The following is a 24,665-nucleotide window of genomic DNA, read 5'->3' as shown; positions in this document are numbered from 1 at the left end:
CTCGATTCGAACAAACTGCAACTCGGGCGCGTCGGAATCAAAACAAAATATGTTGCTATTTATGATATTGTTGTCGACATTATTTGTCGTATGTCTTAGAGACATTGTGTTTTGCAGTGCTGGATAACTTGGAATTCAAGTAGAACTACACCTTTTCCAGGCCAAATTCACCAAGAACAAGGTCAAATCCACAAAGAACAAAACCAAGCCCAAATCAAATGCACAAAGTGCAAGGCCAAATGCACTTAAGCAAGTACAGTAGACCTTCGAAATAAAATACCCTGACAAATACGCAATTGTCAGTACTTGCTTCTTGCTGAAACCAACTGGCATGTCCTCGAGCGCCGCCACCTTGACGTGGAATCTGAGCGTGTGGCGGTAGCATGACGCACAAAGCAGCGCGGTCGCAACACGGGGGAAGAGCGTCTCGAGCGAGCGTGTAGCGGTTGTAGCGAAACGGCATGGCGCTCACGAAGAAGGTTGCAAAGTGAGCAAAGGCCAGCGTGCGTGAGATCCCCTGGCCGCACGAGGCGAGCGAACCCAAGGATAAAGCAGGCAGCTCAGCTGTTGGTGGAATCTAGGAGGGATAAGCAGGATTGGTGGAAGTGAAGGAGTGCCGTCGAGCTCAACGTGGTCGCTTTGGCTCGAACCCTTACGGCTGAATCACCTACTAAATATAATAAAAGTCGGCACATTCTATATAGTAGGATTGTGCACTTGAACTTGCACATTGTGCATTTGCTTTGGGTTTCAGTGCATTTGCTTTTGTTCTATGTGAACTTGGCCTTGTTCTTGGTGAACTTGGCCTGGAAAAGGTGTAGTAGTCGCTTGCAGCAACACTGCGTTGGTCAACACCGGGCGGGGTGGGTGAGTGTCCGTTCTCAAAATCCTTTCACATGCTTCCCGTTGCTACGACCACACGTTGCAGCTATCGCTGTCACTAAATTAAACAGGCCAGTTGGGTGATTGGTACATTTCTGTTGACTTTGGTTGCAATATAAGTACTAATTGAGAGATCCTATAGCTTCGTGAGTCAGCTATCCGTCCAAGCTCAGGTCTTCGAATTGAGCGCGCGTAAACTTCTTCCATCGCGCATATATGAATCCTGCTAAGGTCACTCCCAGCACAATCATCGCAGGCGCCAGCGTGAAGAAGACGTCCACCGCGATGTACATGAGCAAAGCTGTGGGGATCAAGAGGCCCAGCAAAAGCATCGAGATGCTACCAGGAACTGTACACCACCACGAAGGCCATGTCAGAGAGCCACAAACGCCTGCAATTGCTTAAAAACGACAGTACCTTTGTACGGACGCTTGAGGTCTGCGTGCGTGTAGCGGAGCTTGATGAAGGCTGCAAAGATCAGGATCTGGTAGAAGGCCGAAAGCGCGTTGGTCATGTTGACAATATCGTCAAAATCGAACTTGATCAGCACAAAGATCACAACAAGACTGGCGAAGACTGCGTTGTGAGGCGTGTTAAACCGCTTGTTGCGCCTGTACAAATTGTTTACAGCATAGCGATGCATAACTTGTGTCAGTTGAACCAGACGACAGTAACCGTGCAGGGTACACAAACTTACGCCTTGAGGAACGCAGGTGCAAGGCCATTCTGCGCCATTCCCATGATCTGGAACGAGTCGCAAAACAGCTCCGCGATGTACATGCCTGCGTTGCTAGCGAACGAAGCCAGCATGATCCATGTTGAAAGGAAAGTGCCACCTAAAGCCGAAGCGATGGCTGAAAATGACCCATCGTCCCACGTCGTCCAGTTCGGCGAGTTGAATACAATCGCTCCGAAGAGGGGCATCAGGTATGTGAGAGCGATCAAAAGCACCGAAACTAGCATCGCGCGCGGGTAGGTGCGTCCCGGGTCACTCACTTCGCCACCAAACACCGACATTCCGACTGCGCCGTTGAAGTTCCAGAAGAGCGTGTTGATCAAAGTCGACCAGTCAATCTGCAGCAGCGTACGAGAAACAAGTTAGCTATAAAACTCAACGACCCACTAGAATTAAAATCCCAGCTACGTACGTCCAGACTGCCGGTCATGCTCACTAGGTCTCCGTTGGAATCGTACACAATATCGGCGCGACGGACTTCTCCGAGCGCGTTCCAGTCATGTCCACTCACAAGCCCCCAGACGAATAGCACAATGAACGGGATCATCACAAAGATGGACAAGACGACCATTCCATTACCCACAACGCGAATGCCAAGCAGGTTTGGTAGCGTCAGGGCCACAGCAATCACTGCCTTGATGAAGTACTCGGCCGTCGGCGAGCCGATATCTCCATAGACCTCCGTGAACGTCGACACCGCGAGCCCAGGGTAGAGCGCGTTGTCAATCACGCCTGAGATCCACGCCCAGTAGCCTGTCTGGAACCCCCAAAAGGGGCCGAAAGCGTTGAGCACCCACACCGTGTAGCCTCCGTCCTCCGGGTACGCAGTACTCAGCTCCGCCGTGACGTACGCAATTGGGAGGCCGAGAATCACCGGGAACAGAAGCAGCAAGATAAGTCCGAGCAGCGGGCCACCAGCTACAAACAGAACGTCAGTACATACTTCATATCCACAGCAGCAGCAGCGTTGCAATCTCACCGGAGATGATTGGCTCCGATCCAATGGGCCCGCCGCACACTGAGAAGTAGCAAAGTCCGACGATGCCCAGGACGGTGAGCTGTCGTCGCGGGTCCTCCTTCATCGTCGCCAAAGCCGACGGTCGCCACTGCACCGACGCGTGGTCCCCCTTCTCATCGGGGCCCATGGAGCTCACGACGCTCACGGTGGAGTGGTCGCGCAGCCTGCATCACAGCAGCAGACACCATTCATTGTCAACAAAGGGGCCGCGCATTGGGGGGATGCGATTGCACGCCACCACACATTTCTCACCTCTCCAGGCGATTGGGCGTCGACAGAGATTGGTCATAGGCGCCGACCTGCGGGCTCTCGATGGCGGTCATGGTGCTCAGCGCTGCTCGTCCGCGTCCCTCGGCGAGAGGCTGTCGATTCCGAAGTGAGCTCGGACTCGAGGGTCGAGGACCTAGAAGTCGGAATCGGAACCGCCTTGCTGAGACTCCACACGGAATCACTATCCACTGGTCGAATCGGACGCGTCACGGACATATGGTTGACGTCTGGACCGCGACCGCCTCAAGTCGGCGGTTTAACGGAGCCCAGTCTTCCGCTGCTCAGCAAGTCCAGCGTGGCGCGTGGGGAAGACATCGTCCGTGTCAGAATGCATCCGATGCATCCTCCGCTGAGAAAGATAAGCGATCATGCCAACGCCGCTGCTTCCGTAAGCGATTCCAAGCTATCCGGTTGAAGTGCAAGGCGTGAGGTCCTGCGGCAGCAGATCACTTTGCCGCCGATGCAAGTGGTGGAATGCTTGCAGACCGCACGTGGTGGCGTCAATGCGCACGCAACGGGCGGAAGAAGGCTGCTCGCCCTGCACTTACAGCCCGTCGGAGCTCGACCAGCGAAACATTCGAGCTCCGAGTGCCATATCGCAGACGAAGGACCATTCGAAAACCTGCTCTCAGCTCAGACTTGCTTGGGCGCTGAATGCGCGCGAGACGCTCGTCACCAGCGACGGCGATCGCTAACGTCGGAGCAAAGTCTCATCCGCCTTGAGACTCTCAAGTTGAGAGCACTCGATCCTGCTGTGCTGCCCACCGGAGATGGGATTCCGCCCGATCAATACCCTGCGAACGAACACGAACGTCCAGCGTGACGAGGATGAGCTCGGGGTCACTCCCACCACTATCTAGCCGCCGCGTCCTGCGCGTCGGCCGTCTGCGTTGGCCCCTCGAGGTTCGAGGCGCCAACACGCATGACAGAGCAGTTGACAACACTAATGGTCCGTTAGAAGTATAAGTGGCCGCCCATAGTGCCTGCTAAATAGCACGTGACCAGCACCGGAGCTATGGTAGTTTTACACAAACCAACTCTATTTTAACTTCGTTTTAAGTTCCCACTAACAGATTTTACAACGAAAATTATGCGTTTGTTGAATATAATATTCACTAAGGTAAAACAAGTAAGTGCAAACAAAAGTATAAGAAAAATCTACCCAAACCTGCCGCGTTTCGATTTGTTGTCAGTATGCATCACATTTATATGAGTGCAATATCGTCTCGTCTAAGTACGATGAAAATATCTAATTTTCAATAAAGTTACCAAAAATATTTTTACACTCTTTTATCATAAGTGGCCATGCTCAAAGCTGAATACTAATAGTTATATTCGTGAATATATAAAAAGTCTGCTTTCTAGAATTATAATTTTAACTATCGATAACTGTGAAGTCCATCAAATCTTCTAATAACCACCGGTAGCATCAATAAAAATCTTTATAAAAAGAATAGTAAAGGTATGTTGGCATTAGGTATACAGTATCATACTGTATCATGCGGTCATGTACAGACTGTTTCGACAACCCAGTCCAACGGAAGAAGCATCTGGGCAGGGATTGGGTAAGGATGCAGTTTGGGGTTTTACTATGTGTCATCTCCATACAGCGCTTACCCGCAATTCAATAAGCGGATTTAAGATGATAATTTTGTACTTTATGTATAATGCCAGTTAGCCATGTTTTATAACGTTTATTATCTCAATCTATTATAAAATTGAAGTTGTCTGATTAGGCACTCCATAGGAAAGAGTCGTCCCTTTGAGCTAATTTTAATCCCTTGTTTCTTTCATTGCAAACCGGACTATAGGAATTTCACGAGAGTGGCTCTCTAAAACCTCTTAATTATCTAAATGATCGCCAAGATTGGAACTTTAACTCTCTATTTTAAAAATAGTAAATGGACGTCGTAATCTAGACTTGCTTGAGCCTTCACATCCATTTTTCAACCAGCCACCTTCCTCATCCAACTTCCTCAGCCACGCGAGCAGTGAATCTGAATGGGGGCAATCGATATTAGTGCTGCGATTTCTATCGTGACTCCCCCGTCACTACACATGTTGGGTATGATGATAAAGCTGCGGGGGGCGTTGTAGGATGGCTTCGAAAGTTGCGGACAACTTGAAGAGACTGCAAAAACAGTACCCGTGGTGATGCTGACAGGGGCGACGAGAACGAGGAGCTCGCCTACTATGTACTCGTTTTCTTTTAGCGTTATTAAGAGTACACAAAAACGCGAGGAAATACTTCAAGTCAGACGTCACTAGATAGCCAAGGGAATATACTGTACCCATCTGAAAGATGTTCGTCATTTCTTTATCTAGCACGTTCTCTAAATGAAACAGCGCCTCGGCTCATTGGGTATCACTTATGGAGGTGTCACTATACGTACGAAAATCAATTGTTGAACATCGAATGTTGTTATCTCGATAAGGTAATTAAGTGATTAGTAGCATTTACGACAGAAGCTTGCAACAAAACTTGTTGATTTTGGTGCATTAAGGAATCAAAAGACAAATCTTACGATATGATTCGTTTCATATGTTTTCCCTTCACTACAATTCTCGTATATATTTTTGAAAATATTTTTAGACTATAAACAGAAGTACCATGTGGAGAACCACAAGAAACTTTCAAGTCTTATGGTATTAGCATTATTTTACTCGTATTTCTTAATTTGATTATTTAAAAGTGTATTTTTAAAAATGCAATTTTACCTAACTGCGAGTGCGTACAGCAACTGAGCAACTGAAAAAGGTGGACCTTCCAACCTCTGAAAGGTTATCGGTGTCTGTATATACGCTTGTAGAACATTACGTTCTGGGACATATATACATATTAAACAAAGTTAAATTTAATTAAAGTTTTATCTATCTATTTGATGAAAATAGTTTAGTAAAAATAAAAAAATATAGTTTGTATATCTTTTTAAAAAAATATTCATTTGGCACCATGGTGTAGCCAGGTCAAATTTAGGGCCTGTTCCGCAAAACTCTATTTGCACAGTCGAGCGTTTGCGGAACTCCCAGATGTCAAACCGCGAATTCGCTAAATGACACTGTGGGGCATTGCATCTGTTGCGACATAAAGAAACTTGGTGTATTAGAATGGAGAGATCATGTGCACGCGCATCGCGGCAGTCCTCAGCCACTCAACTACCAACTGTGGTACCATTTACATGTAAATGGTGCCTTGATCGTTGAAACATGCCTTAGCGACTCGGACTCGCGCAGTTCGTAGACGTGGCGCTACCGACCAACAACAATGGCACGCTGTCCGTAGGCCCGCTCAGCGGACCGCTTGCTCGCGAAGTCCTGCGTCTGCGCGCGGCACTACGGAGCTGGCATGCGATGTCGTCATACCACACAATATTAATAGGCTGAAGAGACTCAGGCAACCGCTACTGAGGATGCAGGTATCAGTCGGCTGTAGCACTGCCTTTGAGGTCTCTGTTGATGCCACTCTGAAACCGTTAAGGCCGCTGCCTCTGGTGTCAACGTCGGGTGACCCCACCCACGGAGTCTTTGGCCGAGGCTGCGCTTCCTGCCACATTGGTAACCGCTGTGCTGCTAGTGGCGGCTGAAGGCCTTCACTCACGGTTTACTGTAGACCAGGGAAGCTGGCAACCGAGCAATATGAGCTATTACACGGTCAATCCGCCGGATCAATACTCTATCAGCCCAAATTCGGGCGGATAGAGTATAGCGGATTGGGCCTCAAATTCCGCTGAAATCTGGATGCGGAACACGCAGAGTTTTGCTGTTTCGTAAATAACCGCTAGAATGGCCCCAATCCGCTGACATCTCTGTCTATGGAACAGGCCCATATTTTAAAATGTTTACTTGCTGACACTTAGCAAGCGCTTTATCTATCTCAAGAAAGGTCAGTGCCAGGTTGAGCTCAGGACAGTTCAACGTGCTTGCGTAGCGAGCGTGCCTCATGATTTACCAAAAAAAAATACTTTTCAATCGTTCACACCGCTAGTAGTGTGCGGGCTGTGGGTGTGCTTATCGATTGATGCTCAGTCTTGAGCCACGTGCTTCTATCAAAGCTCAAGCTTGTCCACCCTTAAAAAAAGTGTTGGAGTCTGTACAAATGTCATTACATCATTGCAAGGCAGCGAAGGGTAAGGCGATCTGACTTGACATAACGTGATGACCAGCAATTTGACGCATTCTTGTGTGGTCGGTCCGCGCGGCAGCTTTGACATCGTCTGCTGGGACAAATGCAGTAGTCCTACAGGATAGCTGACAGCATGGCAACGAACCTTCGCCGCAGCGTCATCGAGTAGGACAACGTAATGGGTACGCCCGCCAGCCGACACCGCCGACGCACCGCGCGCAGATTGAAGTTGTCATCGGCTCGCGCTAAATCCAGACTCCCCACCCCTAAATACCCACCTCAGCCCCTAAATCGGCCCAGCGCCACCTGGTTCTGGGCACCACCAAATCGGAGCTTTTCCCGCTGAAGGGCCGAGAGTCGACAGACACCTGCCTGCCAGGCGTCCTGCTCTCTCTCTCTCTCTCTCTCTCTCTGCTCTTCTTCCCCCCTTCACCTCCCTCCACCGCTAATGCCTCAGCCTTCTCCGCGCCTCCAGACCCTCATGGCGCTACGTCGACGCTCGCGACTCTGCAGGGACCTGCGGCGTCTGGTGACCAAAGACCGCGGAATAGCAACGCCGACCGCGCCGCGACAGCGATTCGGCAGCGATGCACGCTCGTTCCAGCGCGCGTTGAGTGCCCCTAGTAGTTGCAACAATGGAAGCAGCGGTGCCACCAACGGGTGGCGTGAAGTTGCGGCTCTGGGCGCCGCGGTGGGCGCTCTGGCGCTCGTCGCCGCATCGGAATCGGACGCCGCCATGGAAGGCGCCCACGCGCAGGCAATCAGGCGCGGGGGCAACATTCACGACGAGTACGACATCCTGGACGAGGTGGTGGGCGAAGGAGGCTACTGCGTGGTCCAGAAGGGCGTGGACAAGCGCACGGGCGAGCTGGTGGCCGTCAAGATGCTGAGCAAGAGCGAGACGTCCGCCCGGGAGTTCTGGAGCGAGGTGGACGTGCTCCGCGTGGCGGGGCAGCACCCCAACATTCTGCAGCTGAGAGGCACCTACGAGACTGAGTACTGCTGGTTCATCGTGCAGGAGCTGGCGCAGGACGGAGAGCTCTTCGACCACTTGATTGCCAATGGAGCCTACTCGGAACAGCAGGCGAGCAACACTATTCGACAACTCTGTGATGCGCTGCAGTACTTGCACCGCAAGGGCATTGTGCATGGAGATATCAAGCCCGAGAATATTCTGCTGCACGAAGGCCGCATGTGTCTGGTGGACTTCGGCGTGTCGTTTCGAATGGGGGAAAGATTTTTCTACGACTCGCATCTGATGGGGACAGTGGCGTATGCGGCGCCCGAAACGCTGGAACATGGCGCGTTAATTCACAGGAGAAACACCAGGGATGCACTTAGACAAGCAAGAGCCAATGGCGAAAATGTGCAGTTCGACGACAATGACGAGGAACTGGACACTCCTGCGGGCCCTGACGCGATTAAGTTTGGACCCAAAGCCGACATGTTTGCACTCGGAATTGTGTTGTATATATTGTTGTGCGGGTCACATCCATTTGATACGTATAACAATTTGTCCGACGAAGAGGTAAGACATCGATATTGCATTGACATGCATGCATAATTACTGATGTCGTTTATGTGTATTTGCAGATTCGAAAGAGAATTCTGAAGGGCAAGTTCCGCACGCAATCTCGAGCGTGGCAGTCCATTTCGCCGTCCGCACGTGATCTGATCCAAAAGCTGCTGGAGACGGACCCTAACAAGCGTCTGAGTGCGGAGCAGGCACTTCAGCACCCATGGTTGCGAAACCTAGCCCAACTTAGCCGCGAGCCGATGGAGAACTCAGCAGACCTCTTGGAAAAATTCCAGCGTGGACGCCGACGCCTTCGTGCCAGTATTCTCGCCGTCCTGCTGCTTGATGCAATGGCGGAAAATCTGGACGAGGAAGACAACGACGAGTTGGAAAGTGTGAAACGCAGTTTTGCCTGGGGACTTAGTTCAAGCGTTGAAGCATTAAACGAGAAGACGAATGCACTCTTGTCTACGCTGCATTTCTTCGACAAGGAAGGAAAGGGATTTATTTCCAAGAAGGATCTTGCCCGTGTCAGCGAAAGCTTGGGCAAACATATGAGCGAGAACGAGCTAAACGAGATGCTTGTGGGGGCTACAGGTGACCCAGAGCAGAACGCCTCGTCAGTGGAGGCTGTCGACTATGACAACGTCAAGATGACCATTTCGACGTTGCGATCAGCTACGTTCCGTCCCGGTGAGGCCATCATTCGTGAGGGCCACGCTGGTGCACACAACGTGTATTTGCTTTTGGATGGTGAGGTTGAAGTGTCTTGTAAGAACCCGATCAAGAAATCCTTACCAACCGACGAGACAGGGGAAGATGCCCCAATCACTAGTGCCACGGCATTTGAACAATCTGAGGGCTTTGCTGGGCTGGTGTCGCGGCCTTCGCGTCCTTCGTGGCCGGGATTTATTCAAACTCGACCTACCACATCTGGACTCGAGGAGATGAAGTTGAGGCGGTTGCCGAAGGGAACGTTTTTCGGCGAGATCGAACTGGTTCGGCCTGATGGACGCTTCTTGCCGCGTATCGCAACATACCGCTGCGCTGAAGAGAGCAATTCTCCGTGCAAAGTTTTGCAACTTGTGGCGGACGACTATCTCAACTTAAAGGGAACATACGAGTCGATCAACGACCGTCTCGAGAAAACGGCACACCGCCATATCAGGCAACATCTTATCAAGTGTGTGGAAGCTGCGAAGGGCTCTGTGAAGATGCGCACGTTTGACACTGGTGATTTTATTTACAAGGAGGGCGAGCCTTGTGATTCGGTGTTCATCCTGCTCGACGGCCACGTTGAAGTGCTCAAAGCGAACGACGGGGTTGTTGTGGAAGAGTTGCAGCCTGGTGACTACTTCCCATTGGGCGTATCAGGTCAAACGCAAGCCTGCAAGATTGTTACTCGTCACTCAAGTGTGCGGTGTACGCAGCCAGCGAAAGTGGTCGAGATTGGTGGTGAAACCTTTCGAAGCTTCTTGAGCAGCAACAAGTTCTTGGCTGCCTACTTCCGGGAGGAGGTAATGACCCGGGAACAACAGCGACTTGATCGACTTATGACAGCTTAAGTCGATTTAGTCTTGGGAACGCCAGGATGTATGGGCACCTTTGAGAGAAGAGAACGATGAAGAAAAACAGCACATGTAAAACATTGAGTCTCGACTCGAATCAATCAGCAGTTGGCGGTCGGCTAACTACCGCTGGCAAGTTCTTTCGTCGCTCTTGTCTGGATCCGGGTCGACTTCTTCCGGTTGTGCTAACAGGTGTGCGTGGTGGGGTTGGGAGGGGGAACGAAGTGGCCCAAGGAAGCGCGCGATCAATCGCAGCTAGATCGTCGCGCGTCAATACGCTCGAAAACAGTGTGTGTGGCGAGCACGATGGATGAATTGCTGCGAATGGATGTGCGAGGGGGCCGAAAATCTCGCGAAGTGTGCGCTCCTCGGCAATGAAGTCTTGATCGTCTCGCTGCAAGCCATAGAATTCTTGCGGACTGACGACAAGACCTTTTTGGAGCAAGTAGCGAGCAACAATCTGCAGCGGAGTTTGTAACACCTTGGTGTCGCTAAGAGCGTGTGAGTCGATGTGATACGAAGCTGTCTTGCCTTCATTCTCGTGGGCGACTAGAAATTTGAAAGGGCGTTCCCGATACCGCTCGGACAGGTTGTGCGTCAGCGCAGCCCACTCATCACGCAAGTCTTGCGGCTCAAGACCGTCAAGACTGCCGAAAGGGAATCGTACCAGCACGTCAATGCCGTGGGCATGGGCGAATGCAGTGACGTCTTCAAGTGGAGCATCAAGGCCCGCTGCATTGGCTGTTGTCCCGGGTAGCTGGAGTATAATGGACCAGGCTTCCGGTGGATTGTCGGGGTACGCCGTGAGCAAGAAGTCAACGTCTTGTCCACTCAAGTCGCTGACGCCGATATGCTGCACCAGTCCTGCTTGCTGGATCGCCATCATGTGCTCCCATGCCCCCAGTACATTCTGCTTGCGCGCATGGATGCCGCTGGACCCCGGCAGCGACTGCGCTCGGAGCAACAACACGTCCAACTGCTGGAGCTGCAGCGTCTCGAGCGCCTGCTCCACGCGTGCTGCCATCTCCTCCAGTGCGCAATCCGTCGGTGTCGACGCCACCACAGCAAAGTGCGTTCTCGACAGCAGCTCATTCTCCGCGCAAGCCTGTTGCAGTGCCACTCGAACGGCATCCAACGCGTCGTGGTCTCCCAGTCTGTCGACCATCACCGCTCTGCAGTTCTGCTGCGTCATCATCTCCAGCAGCACCTGCCGTCGCATTGCCTCCACACCCTCATTATCACCCCCTCCTATAGCAAATACAAGCCTCTGCTGCTCTCGGAACGCACTGCTGCGTCCGTGCACCCCCACGCTCCACATCTTGAAGTTGAGTTGCCTTTTTTGAACCGTCACGCTCCGCAATGACGGTCTCATATCTATGTTCCCCACCCCATTTCGTGTCCGCCACACCACGACATGCCCAAACGAGAGGCTCCTGATGGCTGGCAGGCACAGATAAAAGCTCGGCTAGTGTAGCATAATGGTGATGGTGCTGGCGCTCGTGCGGACCGCCGCCAAGCAGGCCTCGCGCGGCGTGGGCCGCGTGCCGCAGCTGCAGACCGTGCAGGGCGCGCGCAGCTTCGCGTTCCGCACGCGCCGCAGCGACGACGACGACGAGTCGTTCCGCGGCCGCCGGCGCCGCAACCCGGAGGACTTCGAGCCCAAGGACGCGGACGAGGAGACGGGCGACCTGTACGACCCGTACCGCGAGTACATGGAGACCACGGGCGAGCGCGGCTACCGGGAGTTCAACCCGGACAACGTGGACAGCCAGGCCTTCCACCGCGAGTGGGAGGAGCCCGCCGCCATGATGGAGGACAAGTCGTGGCCCGCCACCACGGGCACGGACCTGTTCACGGACCTGCTCAACATCCCGAGCGAGCCGCCGAGCGGAGAGAAGCTGGACAAGATCCTGAAGGAGGCCTTCGCCCGCATGGGCCACACGGGCAACATCAACGACGTGCAGCTGCCCGAGATGGACGTGCAGATCCCCGCCGACCACCCGGACCGCGAGGCGCTGGAGATCATGAAGCTGTCCATGATGAACAACGGCCGCCTCAAGATGGACGACAAAAACGACCTGCTCAAGTCCATCATCGACGAGCTCAACCACCTGCGCAACGACAAGACCACGCTCTTCAAGGGCCTCGACAACCAGGACGAGGACAAGAGCAAGAAGAAGAGCAAGAAGAACTAGACGCGCGCGGTGTAGATAGGGTGCAAGGTGCAGTGCAAGCGATCGCAGCGGCGGGCGGACGCAGCGCAGCAAGAGTGAACCAGACAGAAGTTGCTGTTTTAGACGCTGTCTGCCTGTGTCGGTAGGTCGGTCTCCAATGTTTCAGCTCGGCGTATTTTCAATTCAATTGTGCTGCATCAATTACTTTACCCCCTAGGCAACAGCATAGAGAGAGAAAGGAACACGAAGCGCAGTTGACAACGCAGCAGGTGGCATGTCATCCGCCAATATGCAGGCACCTGCATCACTGTACCGCCGGGCTCACTCTCCTATTTTCAACCAGTCCCGCGTCTCTATTCCGATTTTCCGCGCCAATCACAACGCGCCGACGTATTGTCCCCCCACTTCATCATTGATCCGGGGCAATAATGGAGTCGCCACGTCCCAGCTCGTCGCCGTCCTCCTCCGCGTCGCGGCAGCGCCACATCTGGTCCAGCCGCGTGCACCGCGAGCTCGAGAAGTGCCGCGCGTCGGGCGCGCTGCCCCGCGGGGCCACGCTGCGGCGCGCACAGGTGTCGGAGCGCCGCGGCGTGTGCGACCTCGAGTTCCACTGCTTCGTGCCCTTCGTGGAGGGCTCGGACGCGCTCTCGCTGGTGCCGCTCACGGACCTGGTGGTGCGCATGCCCTTCTCGGACGAGCAGCTCGCCGCGGGCCAGGCGCAGTACCCGTTTCTGGCCCCCGAGGCGGAGATCCGCCGCGGAGCCATCTACCTGCCGACGGAGCTGCGCGAGCGCCAAGCGCCCAAAGCCGAAGGGGAAGAGCCCACGTTCGTGCTCAAGCTGCCCTTGCTGCAGCACTGGAGTCCGTCCACCACGCTGCCAATGCTCGTGCACGAGCTGTTCCAACTGGTGCAGCAGGGCGACCCGGCGCCGACGAAGTCTCCGTCGAGTCAGGACCAGCGCAACAAGCACGGGCGGCATCCTTCCAGGGGCAAAAAGCCCATGAGGATGCGGAAGCGAGACGTGCGCGGAGCAGTGTACCCATGTCAAGAGGTGGACCCGACGACGTCCACGTTGAAGCAGACGCCCATGTTGCTGCAGTCCGGGAATATTGCGCTGCTCATGCCCTCCAAGGAGGCAGGCGCGAAGAAAGACGACGAGTATGTCTATGTCGGGGACTTGATCTCGCTGCGCGACGTGGTGCGCATCACCCCGCAGAGAGGCAAGTCGTTGACGCTGTTCTTCAAGGACCGATCGCTGCCCTGCCGGACGTTCTTGAGTCAATACACGGACGAGATTGTCAAGGACTTGCGAGTGATGATTGGTGAGACGAGCGCCAAGCGAGGACAGGATCAGGGTGGAGCGGCAGCAGGTGCGGCTGGATCAGCGGCGCAATTGCTGCCGTTCTTGAGTGCCGAGCAGACGGAGAAGGCGAAGGAAATGTCGACCAAGTTCATCGGCAGGCTTGGGAAGGTTGCCACCTCTGTCTCGCGGTTCTTGCGTGGCGACGAAGACGAAGCGATAGATCAGCATCACGATGATCCACTTGCAAAGACTTTTGCGGAGATTGATGCGCGGAAGGAGGCGTTCTACCGCACGCCGTCCAAAGCGAGGGTACGAGTTGTGGGGACTTTTAAGGCTGCTCTTGGTTTTCTGACACTTTTGTTGTGGTGCTGCAGATGACCGAGATCACCCGTCGTTACCAGCATATTGCAGAGGAATACGCATATCTGAACAACCAAGAGGGACACGTCGAACGCGCGATTTCAGAGCTTCAGGTTTTCATCGAGCACCCCAAGGCGCAGCGTATTCTCATGGAGACCTGCGCGTACGAGCAATCCACGAAGGGCATCCGCGTTGGCCCAGCATAGACTTACAAAACTCAAGCATTCACACCAATGCAATCTCTATACCTCAAAGGGATACTACTCCAGCTTCCTGGTACCAGGCTATGCGTCACTACATAGATGTACATGCTCCAGCTAAATTCAAAATCCACCGAAATACAGTTCATTCGCTCTTTTACCAATTCGGCTACTCATCTTGAAGAGCAGGGATGGTGGACAAGTACTTGACCATTTGCTTGATGACCTTCTTGTCCAGGCGCTTCTTGTTCGCATGCATCTGCTGGAGCTTCTTGTAGGCAGCCACAATCTGCTTGTGCAGTGCACGCATCTGCTCTGCATCTCGAGTGTTAGTTTTGCTCGTTCCACCGCTGGTGCTGCTTTTCTGCTGTACCCGACACTGCTGGTTGGCGTCCCAGAGATCCTGCTGGGCAGCTGTGAGGTCACGGCGCGCCATATTAGCCACCCCGCGAGAGTACAGCGCTGCTATAAGTTTTCCACCACGGATAGTGAGTGCATGCGAGAAGCACTGAACTGCTTGGTCATGGTCACCTAACGCAGTAAAAGCCTTCCCCATGTTCATGGAGCAGTCCACCGCGAGGTCATCAAATGCAGTCAGCAGTGTTGTGTTCATGCGCAATCGAACTCGAGAGATCGGAACCCACTCGTCCTCTTGGTCACCATCATCGTACAGCACCTCCACTTGGCTCGCTGCACCATTTTCCTCAATGTCCGAGACCATTGCATCCTGCCATTCATCACCTCGGCGCGAACAAACCTGGATGCTAGCCCCAATGCTGCAGCGTGCTAGCAGATCATTAACAGAAAGCGATCGCAGTGATGTCTCTTCTTGAAGCTGCGTGGCACGGAGCACAGCTATGGCTCGTCGATAAAATACGCGAGCGGTGGGGTAGTTTCCGCGGCGGAAGAATACGTTGCCCTGCGTTTTATATGTCGTAGCTCTTTCCAAAGTTTTTTCTCCTGACTTGTCGTCTCGAGGAGCTTCATCATCCGAAGGAAGACCCACAACACTGCCGTGCTGACGCTCGTAGGTATCAATTTCGGGGCTAAGTAAGCCGAACTGCACCTCACACAACTCCTTCAAGTACTCATCATGAGCGAGTTTGCTGTCCTTCGTCCTCACCAGTGTGTGCGCCTTTTCCAAAGCTCCACGCAGGTCGGGCACCGTAGGTAACAAGGCGCGGCACGGCACGTTGTCGATCACCAACTGCAACATGCGCACTCCGTCAGCGAACACGAGCGACACACCGCTAAGCATCAACGCCACCACGAGCTCACAAACGGTGCGTCGCTTCTTATCAACCAACGACACACTATCTCCATCGGAGCCTTTACCCGGCAGCTCCGAAGTTGGTGCAGCAAAGCAAACCAGCGACGCAACCCGTGTCCCCACCAGCACAAAGTTCTGCAGCAGCACACCATCCCCACCATTGCCCGATTGCTCCAGTGCAATCTGCAGCAGACTACGCACCACTCCACTCTTGACGACCTGCTTGGCTTGGTCCTTCGTAGCCACCAACTTCTCCAACGTCGCTGCAAGCTGCTGTCGAAGTTGCAGATTCCCGCCCAGTGTCACGTACATCTGCTTCATCAGCTCCAGGAACGTCTCCTCCTGCTCTCCACCTGACAGCTTCACATCCAGCAAGTTAGTGCCAAGTGGAGGCCTCGATCCGCTGCTGCCGCTGAGCTGCACCAGCCACTGAGCCATCGCAGCCAGCACGTCGCTCGACACGATTCGATCCGCCAGCATCGTGCCTAAAACCAGCTCTAAATCCTGCTCCGAAGCCGGGAATTCAACTCCACCCACGCGTAATAACTCCGTCAGCAACTGCCACTTGGCTGCGTGGAGCTCCGACGCGTCGTCGCTGTCAACGGCGTCGAAATCTCTGGACAGGAGAGCGCTCTGCAACTGATTAAGCTGCTTCACGTCGTCAGGAGGGAGCGCTCCGCGGCATAACTTGGCGAGCGCATTGAGGGAGTCAATGCGGACGACGTCGTCTCTATGGGTCGCGTCCGTAACGCGGGCTACGAGCTCGGCGATGGACGCCGCGGCGGCGAGAGTCTCATCTGGGTCGGTGTGCGTCATTTTTTAAGAACTGAAAATCTGTATCCATATTTTGATATTCTAAAAATGAAATGGATTAAAAAAAGGAAAAGGTACAGGTGGAGGGCAACTTCAACTGCATCACTTGTTACTTGACATGCCATGTCTTCACCAAGTCTCTCTTAAATTCGCACGCCGTCGGTAGCTGATGCGGCAGCTCGCTTAGAAGAAGGCGTTGTCCGAGCCGAATGGTTGCGAGAACCCACCGCCTCCGCGACTGCCACGCCCGCCAAAGCCGAACCCAGGGTCCATGTCGTCGTCACGGGGCATGCGCATGTGGTCGGGTCCTGGTCCTCCAAACGGCAATGTAGGTGCGGGACCACGCGGAGGTGGACGGATGCCGCTGGGGCCTAGAGGACCGATTGAGGGTCCAAAGGGATCGAAGCGCGCACCAGGCACAGGCCCAACCGACGGGTCACCGCGGTGGCCAAAGAGCGGGTGATCAGGACCGACCAGCATATCCGGGTTGCCTCCACCGAAACTTGGCGGAAATGCGTCGCCTCCGCCCACCTTTATTGACAGGCAAAGATTAGAAAAGCTACCGCAGAAGTATAGGAGCCCTACCTAACCTTACCGGTGGAATAAAAGCAGGCGACGGAACACCGTAGCCTCGGTCGTCTCGGTCAGGTGGGCGTACGAAACCTGGGCTGCTAACCACTGGCACAGCCTCTTTCTTCTTCGCAGGTCGAATGCTCTCCACAAATGGCGTGAACTTCTCGCGTAGAGCCTTCAGATTCTGAAGCAGGCCGGCAGCGGACACTGGAGCTGTCGACTCGCCAGATGTAATAAACTTATCAACACTACGCAACGAAAAGAAAAATAAACTTTAATCAGAGCTATCCGAGGTACATAAGAATCAGTACCTTCACAGCAGCAACCTACCTCAACTCGATAGAGTGGGTGTGGTCCTTGTCATCCGATATGTACACCTCAAACTTGCCTCCAACAAACAAACCCTGCAGCGAAACCAGCATGTCAGCATAACTCCCTCAATACATACACAAACGGTCATCCATTTATGATACCTGGAGTGAAAACTTGACCGAATCATCATTTGGGTGGACGTAAGCGGCATTGAACAGTCCGTTCACGCTGGTGGCGTCCCAGTTCTCCGGCAAAGCGAACTCCGAACTCTCCCCCACCGACAGCTTGTAACCTTGTTCACAATAACACACTTACAATTCAGCGTCTTCTCGGGCATTAGCTTCAGAGCATAATCCTCCCGTACCAGCTTCAAGCAGCAGCGCGTGGATCGCCACGAACAGCGCGTCCCGAGGCTTCTGCACAGTCACAGACTTCTCCCGCAGCTTCGTCACAATAGCATCGTTCTTGCCACTCTCTGACTGGGTCGCGTTGGCTGCAGGAGTCGACTGGATGGAGCTGCTGGACGGGTCGAACGCGTCCAGCGCCGCCAGCATGTGCGTCTGCATCAATGGCACGAGGATTTCTCAATGAACTTTGCCTGAACCAGGGTGAAATCAACAGAGTGAAGAGACGGAACGGCGGAGAAGCACTTGCCCTGAGCGCTTCGTTCAGCACGTTGCCGATCGCAGCGCGGAGCTGCACCTCCTCCCGCTGGAGCTGGTCGTCCGCCATGTCTTCCTCCGGATTCAATTGGGTTGAATTGGGAGTGAGAATGAGGAGCGTGCCCAAAATATGAGCAACATTAATAAAAGCACACAAAATTTAAGCAACATAAACTTCAACTTGATCTTCTCACTCTTTTTTGTCAAAGGAAATTTGACTTTAGTGTGTGCTGCAACTATCTGTTTTGGCCTAGAAACTACCTTTTCACGGGTGACTTGAACAGCAATTGTCGACCGCTACTAGATTATACATTCGATGGTGTAGCTCGTGAATGCATTGGTACGGATGCATTCGTTTTTGAAGAACTTGAGGAGCTAATCAGCAGTATAAAGACGCTTCCAGAGCTGAGACGACTTGTTTATTGGCAAGCGGGAGGACCTACACATCACCTATGTCTTTATATGCCAGATCACGACGAACCGTGGAGATACAGCGTGCGGATTGTACCAAAGTTTGTTTCCCTTGGGGTCCTTGAAAAGATTAGCAGCGCCGACTTTGAGCAACGGGATTCAACGCTAACGTTTCTTCGCGGTATCCCCGAAGCAGCAGAATTCCGCGGCCATTTATTTGAAATGAAGACCCACGAGTTACTGGTTCGCGGAGGTTTGCTTGAGACTCAATCTCTTCCTGGTGGTCGCAAAGCAGGCCCAAGACGTTTTCTGTTGCAACCTGCAAGACAAGCACAGCTCTACGATGATTTACAGCCACTGGCAGCTGTATACTTCTGCTCGCAGGGTGAGATGTTTGGTTGCGCACGCTTACTTCGTCCGAATGAAGGACAGACTACAAGTACAGCGAACTTACCACCCATTACTGCATATCACACAAGAGGGGACTCCTAGGGGATAGCCCTAGTGCATGTAGAGCTCACGCTCCAACTTCTTTCTCATTCTCAATTCTACCAACTCAATAACAACCAGTCTCCTACACTCGCCTTGCTCCTCAGTCGACTTCCTAGCCTTCCATAAGGTTATGAGCCCAAGGACGACCTGCACTGAAGAGTAACCCGACGTCATACGACCCGGCAAGTGCAGAAGACCTCCGATACCGGATACCTGTGATACGCGATACCTGCCTATCCCGATACCTGCGACGCGCGAGAACCTGCGACGTGTGAGAATCTGCGACGTGTGACAACTTCAACGTGTTGCACTCGTACCACCCGCAGGCTACCCTCCAGCAGAGATGAACACCGCTGATGAAATGAAACACCCCGTCAGGCGGAACCTTGACGCTGAGTTCAAGGCCGCTGCTACTGAGACCCCGGTCAAGACGGAGCCAGGCCCGCCCGACCCCGAGCTAGTGAAGCTGCGGGCAGAGGTGTCAACGCTGCGTAAACAAACAGCGTCCGCCGAAATGATGGCAGCGGAAATGGAGAAGATGCGGTCTGATTTTGCTCAGCTGATGTCAAGACAAGCCGCAGCAAAGTCTCTCCACGATGCAGAGCTGGCAGAGCTCAGGGCCCATGCCCAGGCCGCACCCCAGCTGCATGCAGAAATTGTACAGCTAAAAACAACGATCCACGCAATGAGGAGTGGAGCCCCGCGGCTGGCGTACCCCCGTCCCAGGGGCCCCGACCGCACCTACAGCACCCGCACGCACCACGCCTAAGATCAAGGACGTGATGTGCCGTAAGTTTGATGGCCAAGAGGTGTACCCCGGCCTTGGATCGGGCTTCGAGGACTTTATCCTCGAATACGAGCAAGCACTCTATACTGAGTCGCTACTCAACCAATCACGTTGGACCTCGCAGATCAAAGCTTCCGTATTGGTCAATTTTCTGGCGGGAAAGGCTGCGCGTTTCTTTCACTCCAATGTGACGCAATGGCGTACTGAAAATCCCGACTTCAACTATGAGAACTTCAAGGGCAAGATGAAGTCTGAATTCGGCTGCAGACTTAACCAAGTGCAGCTATGCAAACGATTGACGTCCGGCAAACGTCCACAAGACAGCTGGTCCGACTATCTAGACTACTTTAAGTATGTGTCCCGTCTCATGACCGGTGACCACAGTCTACTGCTGCTGGAGACCTTCTGTGCGAATGCCTGTCCGGATCTCGCAAGCGTTCTCGTTGCTCGCATTGATCGCTCAAACGGAAACTACCTCTCCGAAGCAGATCGCATCCTCGCACTACTCGTAGACCTGCGAGGTGATGGCCGCAAACGCCCACAGGTCGCCAGAACGCCAGCGCCCAGCGAGCAACACGAAAAGAAAAACGGAGCCTACCAACAGCAAAAGCCCCAGCATCACGCCGGACAAAAACAGCAGAAGCAAGGCCACCGAACTGGACATGGGCAAGCGCTAGCAGCAGCTGCGAAGCCTATGCCTAAACTGGTTTGCTATGTCTGCGACGAGGAGGGCCACCGCGGACCTGCCTGCCCGGAGCTCAAGAAGGTGAAGCGTCTCGTGAAAGAGCGTGGACAAGCTCACAATGCTGCGGTGACCGGCACCGATCCACCTGACGACGCGACTAACCAAGATGCTGATGGAGGTCTCTGGTTGGCCGCCTCGGACAGGACGCCCGTCGCTGAAGAATGGATACTCGACTCAGGTGCAACACACCATCTCTGCACCAACAAGAATATGCTGTTCGGAGTCGAGCCAGCCAGCCTGAAAATCAAAGTCGCGAACTCCGACACAATTACGGCAAACCTCAAGGGTAACTGCCTGCTGCGGACCAGTGTCAACGGAGTTGACCGAACCGTCCTGCTGACGGAAGTTTACTACTGCGAGAACCTCGGCCGCAACCTTCTCTCGTTATCGCAGCTGAGACGACGTGGTCTCCGCTTCATTTTCGACGAGAAGTGCACATTTCACGGAAGTGACGGCAGTATTGTGGGAGAAGCAATCGAGCGTCGCGGCCTCTGGGTCATAAATGCCTCCGCCGCTGATGTGAATAGCGATGACCCTCACGCTTATTTCGCAAACATTCCCGAAAGCTCATTGCAGCAGTGGCACGAGCGCTTAGGCCACGTGAATTACCAAGACCTGCTGAAAATTGTCAACAAGAACCTTGCTACCGGGATGGCAATCAGCACCAAGAAGATGGACTTCTGTATGGCATGTGCTGAAGGAAAGCAAACACGCAACAAGCAGCCAACTGAAGATACCTCTGAGTCAGCACCGACGGATGAACACGGTGCAGTTATCTGCATGGACTTGAAGACTGATCTTCCAGCAGATCGCAATGGCCATCGCCACATCCTCACCATTGTCGACCACGCCACTAATTACAATCAAGTGTGCTTGCTGCATACAAAGGACGAGGCTTTCGACAATTTCGAGCGATTCGCAACTCAATTTCAGCGCCAGTTCGACGTTGTCATCAAAGTCATCCGTACCGATGGTGGGGGAGAATTCGTCAATCGAAAGTTCGAGGAGTATGCTGGACGACACGGCATCCGACTACAGCACACGCAGCCTGATACGTCCGCTTCGAACGGCAAAGCCGAAAGATTCCATCGGACACTGATGAATTCAGCCCGAGCCATGCTATGGGCATCCTCGCTGCCGAAACGCTACTGGGGTGACGCGGTTGTCTACGCCTCCTACATCCGGAATCGCGTCCCCACCCGTGCAAATGTGGACTACAAGTCCCCCTTCACGTGCTCACCGGTAAGCAACCGAATCTCGCGCATATACTTCGCTTTGGCTCCAAGTGCACAGTGCACGTCCTCGCAAGAGCAAACGCAGTCTCATGAAACGCGCCGAAAAGCAATCGTTGTGGGGATCTCGGACACGCAGAAGGGCTACAAGTTGTTGCTGCCCCGAACCAAGCGTTTTATCACCAGCTCGGACGTACAGAATATCAACAAGCTGGACATCAACGAGCCGGAGACGGCGGAAGTACTCCAGAGACTGCATCAGGAAGAAATTCACTCTGAAACGCCCAACAACGGGGCCACCAACCAACCCAATGTAGGCGAAAACCACTCGGATCAACGTGAAACAGATGAATCCAGCGAGGAAGTAGGCGTCCCAGAAGATTTCGGACGGCCAATACCCGCTGGAGTACTGCGTCGAGTGTTTGGACGGCGACGCACCACTAGAACCGAAGAGTTCCAGCTCCCGAAGTCATTCATTGACGCGTTTGCAGGGCCAGCCTACGTGCTTCTCACAATTCGTGCTTCCGACCACATCAAAGAACCTAAGACACTCGGTGAGGCCATGCGCAGCAAATACTGGCGGCAGTGGAAAGAAGCGATGGATAAGGAACTCGCCGATCTCCAAGCCAACGGTACTTGGAAACTCGTTGACACACCCGAAAATGCGAACCTAGTGACGGCAAAATGGGTGTATAAGATCAAGTTCTCGAGCAACGGCGAACTAGAGCGCTTCAAAGCCAGGCTTGTCGCCCGCGGCTTCACGCAGAAGTTTGGAGTTGATTTTGATGCTACTTTCTCTCCGGTGCTCAAACTATCCAGCCTTCGCCTCATTGCTCTACTGGCAGCTCTTTGGAAGGCGAAGCTGCTGCAAGGCGATGTGCCGAATGCATATCTGAAGTCACCGCTGGATAAGCCGATCTACCTGACGCCACCAAACGGGACCTCTGGAGTGTTCGCCGGACAATCATGGCTGCTTCTCAAGGGACTTTACGGCCTCAAACAGAGCGGAAAACTCTGGAACGACATGATCGACGCGTTCTTAAAAGCAGAAGGCTTTACGCGCAGCAAGGTGGACCCGTGCATCTACTTCATGCACCGTGGTGGTAACCTTTGTGTACTCGGACTCTATGTTGACGACGTCCTTGTGGTGAGTCAAGATGATAATCTCTCCGAACACGTGATGTCACGTCTTGCTGAGCGCTTCAACATCAAAAATCTAGGGGAAGCTGAAAATGTCTCGGTGTATGGCTCAAGCGCACCCCGGAAGGCATCATTCTTCACCAGCAGCAGACGATCGAAGAATTGCTGCAAAAATTCGGCATGGAGCAGTGCCGCCCCGTGGTAACGCCAATGGAAGTGAACCACCAATTCTACAATGAAAATTCGGAGCCGTTCACCGACACCAACCTCGTCCGCGAGGCTATTGGCAGCCTTTTGTGGCTTTCGAATTGTACCCGACCGGACATCACCACCGCAGTAAACTGCCTTTCACGATTCGTGGCACACCCGACAGAGATGCACTGGCGTGGAATTAAACGCGTGCTGAGATATCTCAAGGGCACCATGAGTAAAGGACTCCTGTACAAGTTCGGCAACGGTCCGGGTGCACAGCTGCAAGCAGTCGTTTACTCCGACGCAAACTGGGCTGGAGACTCCAACTCTGCAAAATCTACGAGCGGTGCAGTGTTGCAGATAAATTCGATGACCGTCTCGTGGGCCTCACGCAAGCAGACCACGGTCGCACTTTCGACCATGGAAGCCGAATATGTTGCTGCCTGCACAGCGGTTCAAGATTGCATCGGCATCCGCCAACTTCTTGACGAACTACGCCTGCTACCTGAAGGCGCGTCCATTTTGCTCCGCGTTGATAACCAATCGGCCATCAAGTCCATGCAAAACGCAGTTTCGTCTCAGCGGACTCGACCCCTCAACATCAAGTACCATTTCGTTCGCGACGCCATCATGAAAAGGACGTCCACGTCGAATATTGCCCCACGCAACAGCAGCTCGCTGACCTCTTCACGAAAGCCACTGATCGGGTCATTTTCGAGCGCCTCTGCAGCAAACTTCGCCTCGCAAGCCATGCTTGAGGGGGAGTGTTGCAACCTGCAAGACAAGCACAGCTCTACGATGATTTACAGCCACTGGCAGCTGTATACTTCTGCTCGCAGGGTGAGATGTTTGGTTGCGCACGCTTACTTCGTCCGAATGAAGGACAGACTACAAGTACAGCGAACTTACCACCCATTACTGCATATCACACAAGAGGGGACTCCTAGGGGATAGCCCTAGTGCATGTAGAGCTCACGCTCCAACTTCTTTCTCATTCTCAATTCTACCAACTCAATAACAACCAGTCTCCTACACTCGCCTTGCTCCTCAGTCGACTTCCTAGCCTTCCATAATTTTCGACCCTCAAAAGTGACGGGTATTGCTTCTTTGACCCGAAGTAACTGACAAGATCTACACTTGCAGGCGGTCCATACCATATTTCGCGCTCGTACAACTACGAGTCGATCGACGCATTTTATTATCTGCATTTTGAGGCAAGCACACTCGTGTTTAAAAAGAAACAGATCCTACTGTTTCAGGTGACCGAGGCTTCGAGGCACCCAGTTAATGGGAAGGGCATTATTGCTATAGAACCTTGGATTGTTGGGGGACGTAATGGCAGATTCGGACAGCGTGGTGTTGATTTTCGTCGTCCCGAAGTCAGACGATGATTAATTCACAACCAGACAAAACATTCCGTGGGATGAAATGACGAATGCAGAAGGCGTCGATATCATTCCAGACATTGGAAAGATGAAGATGAACAAGCTGAAGAACTACAATGTTAAAACGGTTGGAGATCTCCAGTCCGAGTGAGGTGGGGCAATTCGCATCAGAACTAAAGCATTTCGATGAGCCCCAAGCCCTCAAAGGAAAAATACTGCAGCGTATTCAGCAATTAATTTGGAAAGCGTAATGCAGAAACTATGAAGTTGAACTCAAATTTCACAAGGTCTTTACGAATTCCAATGTTGAAAACGTTTGATGTAGGTTTTAATCATCTTGTCGCCATTGCATGGATTACAAAACGCGTGAACGCCGCCGCTGATGCTACACTGTATCATTACAGCACCATCTTTCCTGTCTTAAAATCCAGCTGAGGCCACCACGAGGGTTGATACGGAACGGCGTGGAAGGCACCGTCCTGCGTCGAAAACTTCATGGT

The 24,665-nt window shown here is 53.2% G+C and overlaps 7 protein-coding genes across 7 annotated transcripts; 3 read left to right on the top strand and 4 right to left on the bottom strand.

The window, feature by feature from the left end:
- Window positions 1-1,037: 1,037 nt before the first annotated feature.
- IUM83_13872 (Aromatic amino acid transport protein AroP) lies at window positions 1,038-2,959 on the bottom strand (the record flags this gene model as incomplete). Its single annotated transcript, XM_067938573.1, has 6 exons — window positions 1,038-1,231; window positions 1,300-1,493; window positions 1,580-1,956; window positions 2,031-2,536; window positions 2,598-2,800; window positions 2,889-2,959. 6 exons carry the CDS (start codon window positions 2,957-2,959, stop codon window positions 1,038-1,040), a joined length of 1,545 nt encoding a protein of 514 aa, XP_067785615.1.
- A 4,551-nt stretch (window positions 2,960-7,510) lies between these two features.
- IUM83_13871 (CAMK protein kinase) lies at window positions 7,511-10,110 on the top strand (the record flags this gene model as incomplete). The annotated part of the gene is made up of 2 exons (XM_067938572.1): window positions 7,511-8,557; window positions 8,623-10,110. The coding sequence occupies 2 exons, from the start codon at window positions 7,511-7,513 to the stop codon at window positions 10,108-10,110; spliced, it is 2,535 nt and encodes an 844-aa protein (XP_067785616.1).
- Window positions 10,111-10,210: 100 nt separating this feature from the next.
- On the bottom strand, window positions 10,211-11,431 carry IUM83_13870 (Alcohol dehydrogenase [NADP(+)]; the record flags this gene model as incomplete). Its single annotated transcript, XM_067938571.1, has 1 exon — window positions 10,211-11,431. One exon carries the CDS (start codon window positions 11,429-11,431, stop codon window positions 10,211-10,213), a length of 1,221 nt encoding a protein of 406 aa, XP_067785617.1.
- A 160-nt stretch (window positions 11,432-11,591) lies between these two features.
- Window positions 11,592-12,308, top strand: IUM83_13869 (TBCC domain-containing protein 1; the record flags this gene model as incomplete). The annotated part of the gene is made up of 1 exon (XM_067938570.1): window positions 11,592-12,308. The coding sequence occupies one exon, from the start codon at window positions 11,592-11,594 to the stop codon at window positions 12,306-12,308; it is 717 nt and encodes a 238-aa protein (XP_067785699.1).
- Window positions 12,309-12,715: 407 nt separating this feature from the next.
- On the top strand, window positions 12,716-14,157 carry IUM83_13868 (uncharacterized protein; the record flags this gene model as incomplete). The annotated part of the gene is made up of 2 exons (XM_067938569.1): window positions 12,716-13,900; window positions 13,966-14,157. 2 exons carry the CDS (start codon window positions 12,716-12,718, stop codon window positions 14,155-14,157), a joined length of 1,377 nt encoding a protein of 458 aa, XP_067785698.1.
- Window positions 14,158-14,320: 163 nt separating this feature from the next.
- Window positions 14,321-16,237, bottom strand: IUM83_13867 (Tetratricopeptide TPR1; the record flags this gene model as incomplete). Its single annotated transcript, XM_067938568.1, has 1 exon — window positions 14,321-16,237. The coding sequence occupies one exon, from the start codon at window positions 16,235-16,237 to the stop codon at window positions 14,321-14,323; it is 1,917 nt and encodes a 638-aa protein (XP_067785653.1).
- A 180-nt stretch (window positions 16,238-16,417) lies between these two features.
- On the bottom strand, window positions 16,418-17,851 carry IUM83_13866 (Fbxo7/PI31 domain; the record flags this gene model as incomplete). Its single annotated transcript, XM_067938567.1, has 6 exons — window positions 16,418-16,765; window positions 16,830-17,055; window positions 17,138-17,211; window positions 17,281-17,411; window positions 17,484-17,679; window positions 17,774-17,851. 6 exons carry the CDS (start codon window positions 17,849-17,851, stop codon window positions 16,418-16,420), a joined length of 1,053 nt encoding a protein of 350 aa, XP_067785593.1.
- Window positions 17,852-24,665: the final 6,814 nt, after the last annotated feature.

This window comes from Phytophthora cinnamomi, assembly GCF_018691715.1.
Source record: "Phytophthora cinnamomi strain GKB4 chromosome Unknown Contig77, whole genome shotgun sequence".
In the NCBI taxonomy this organism is placed as follows: Eukaryota; Oomycota; class Peronosporomycetes; order Peronosporales; family Peronosporaceae; genus Phytophthora; species Phytophthora cinnamomi.
Note: the sequence above shows the minus strand (reverse complement) of the source record. Positions and strands in the feature narration are given on the sequence as shown.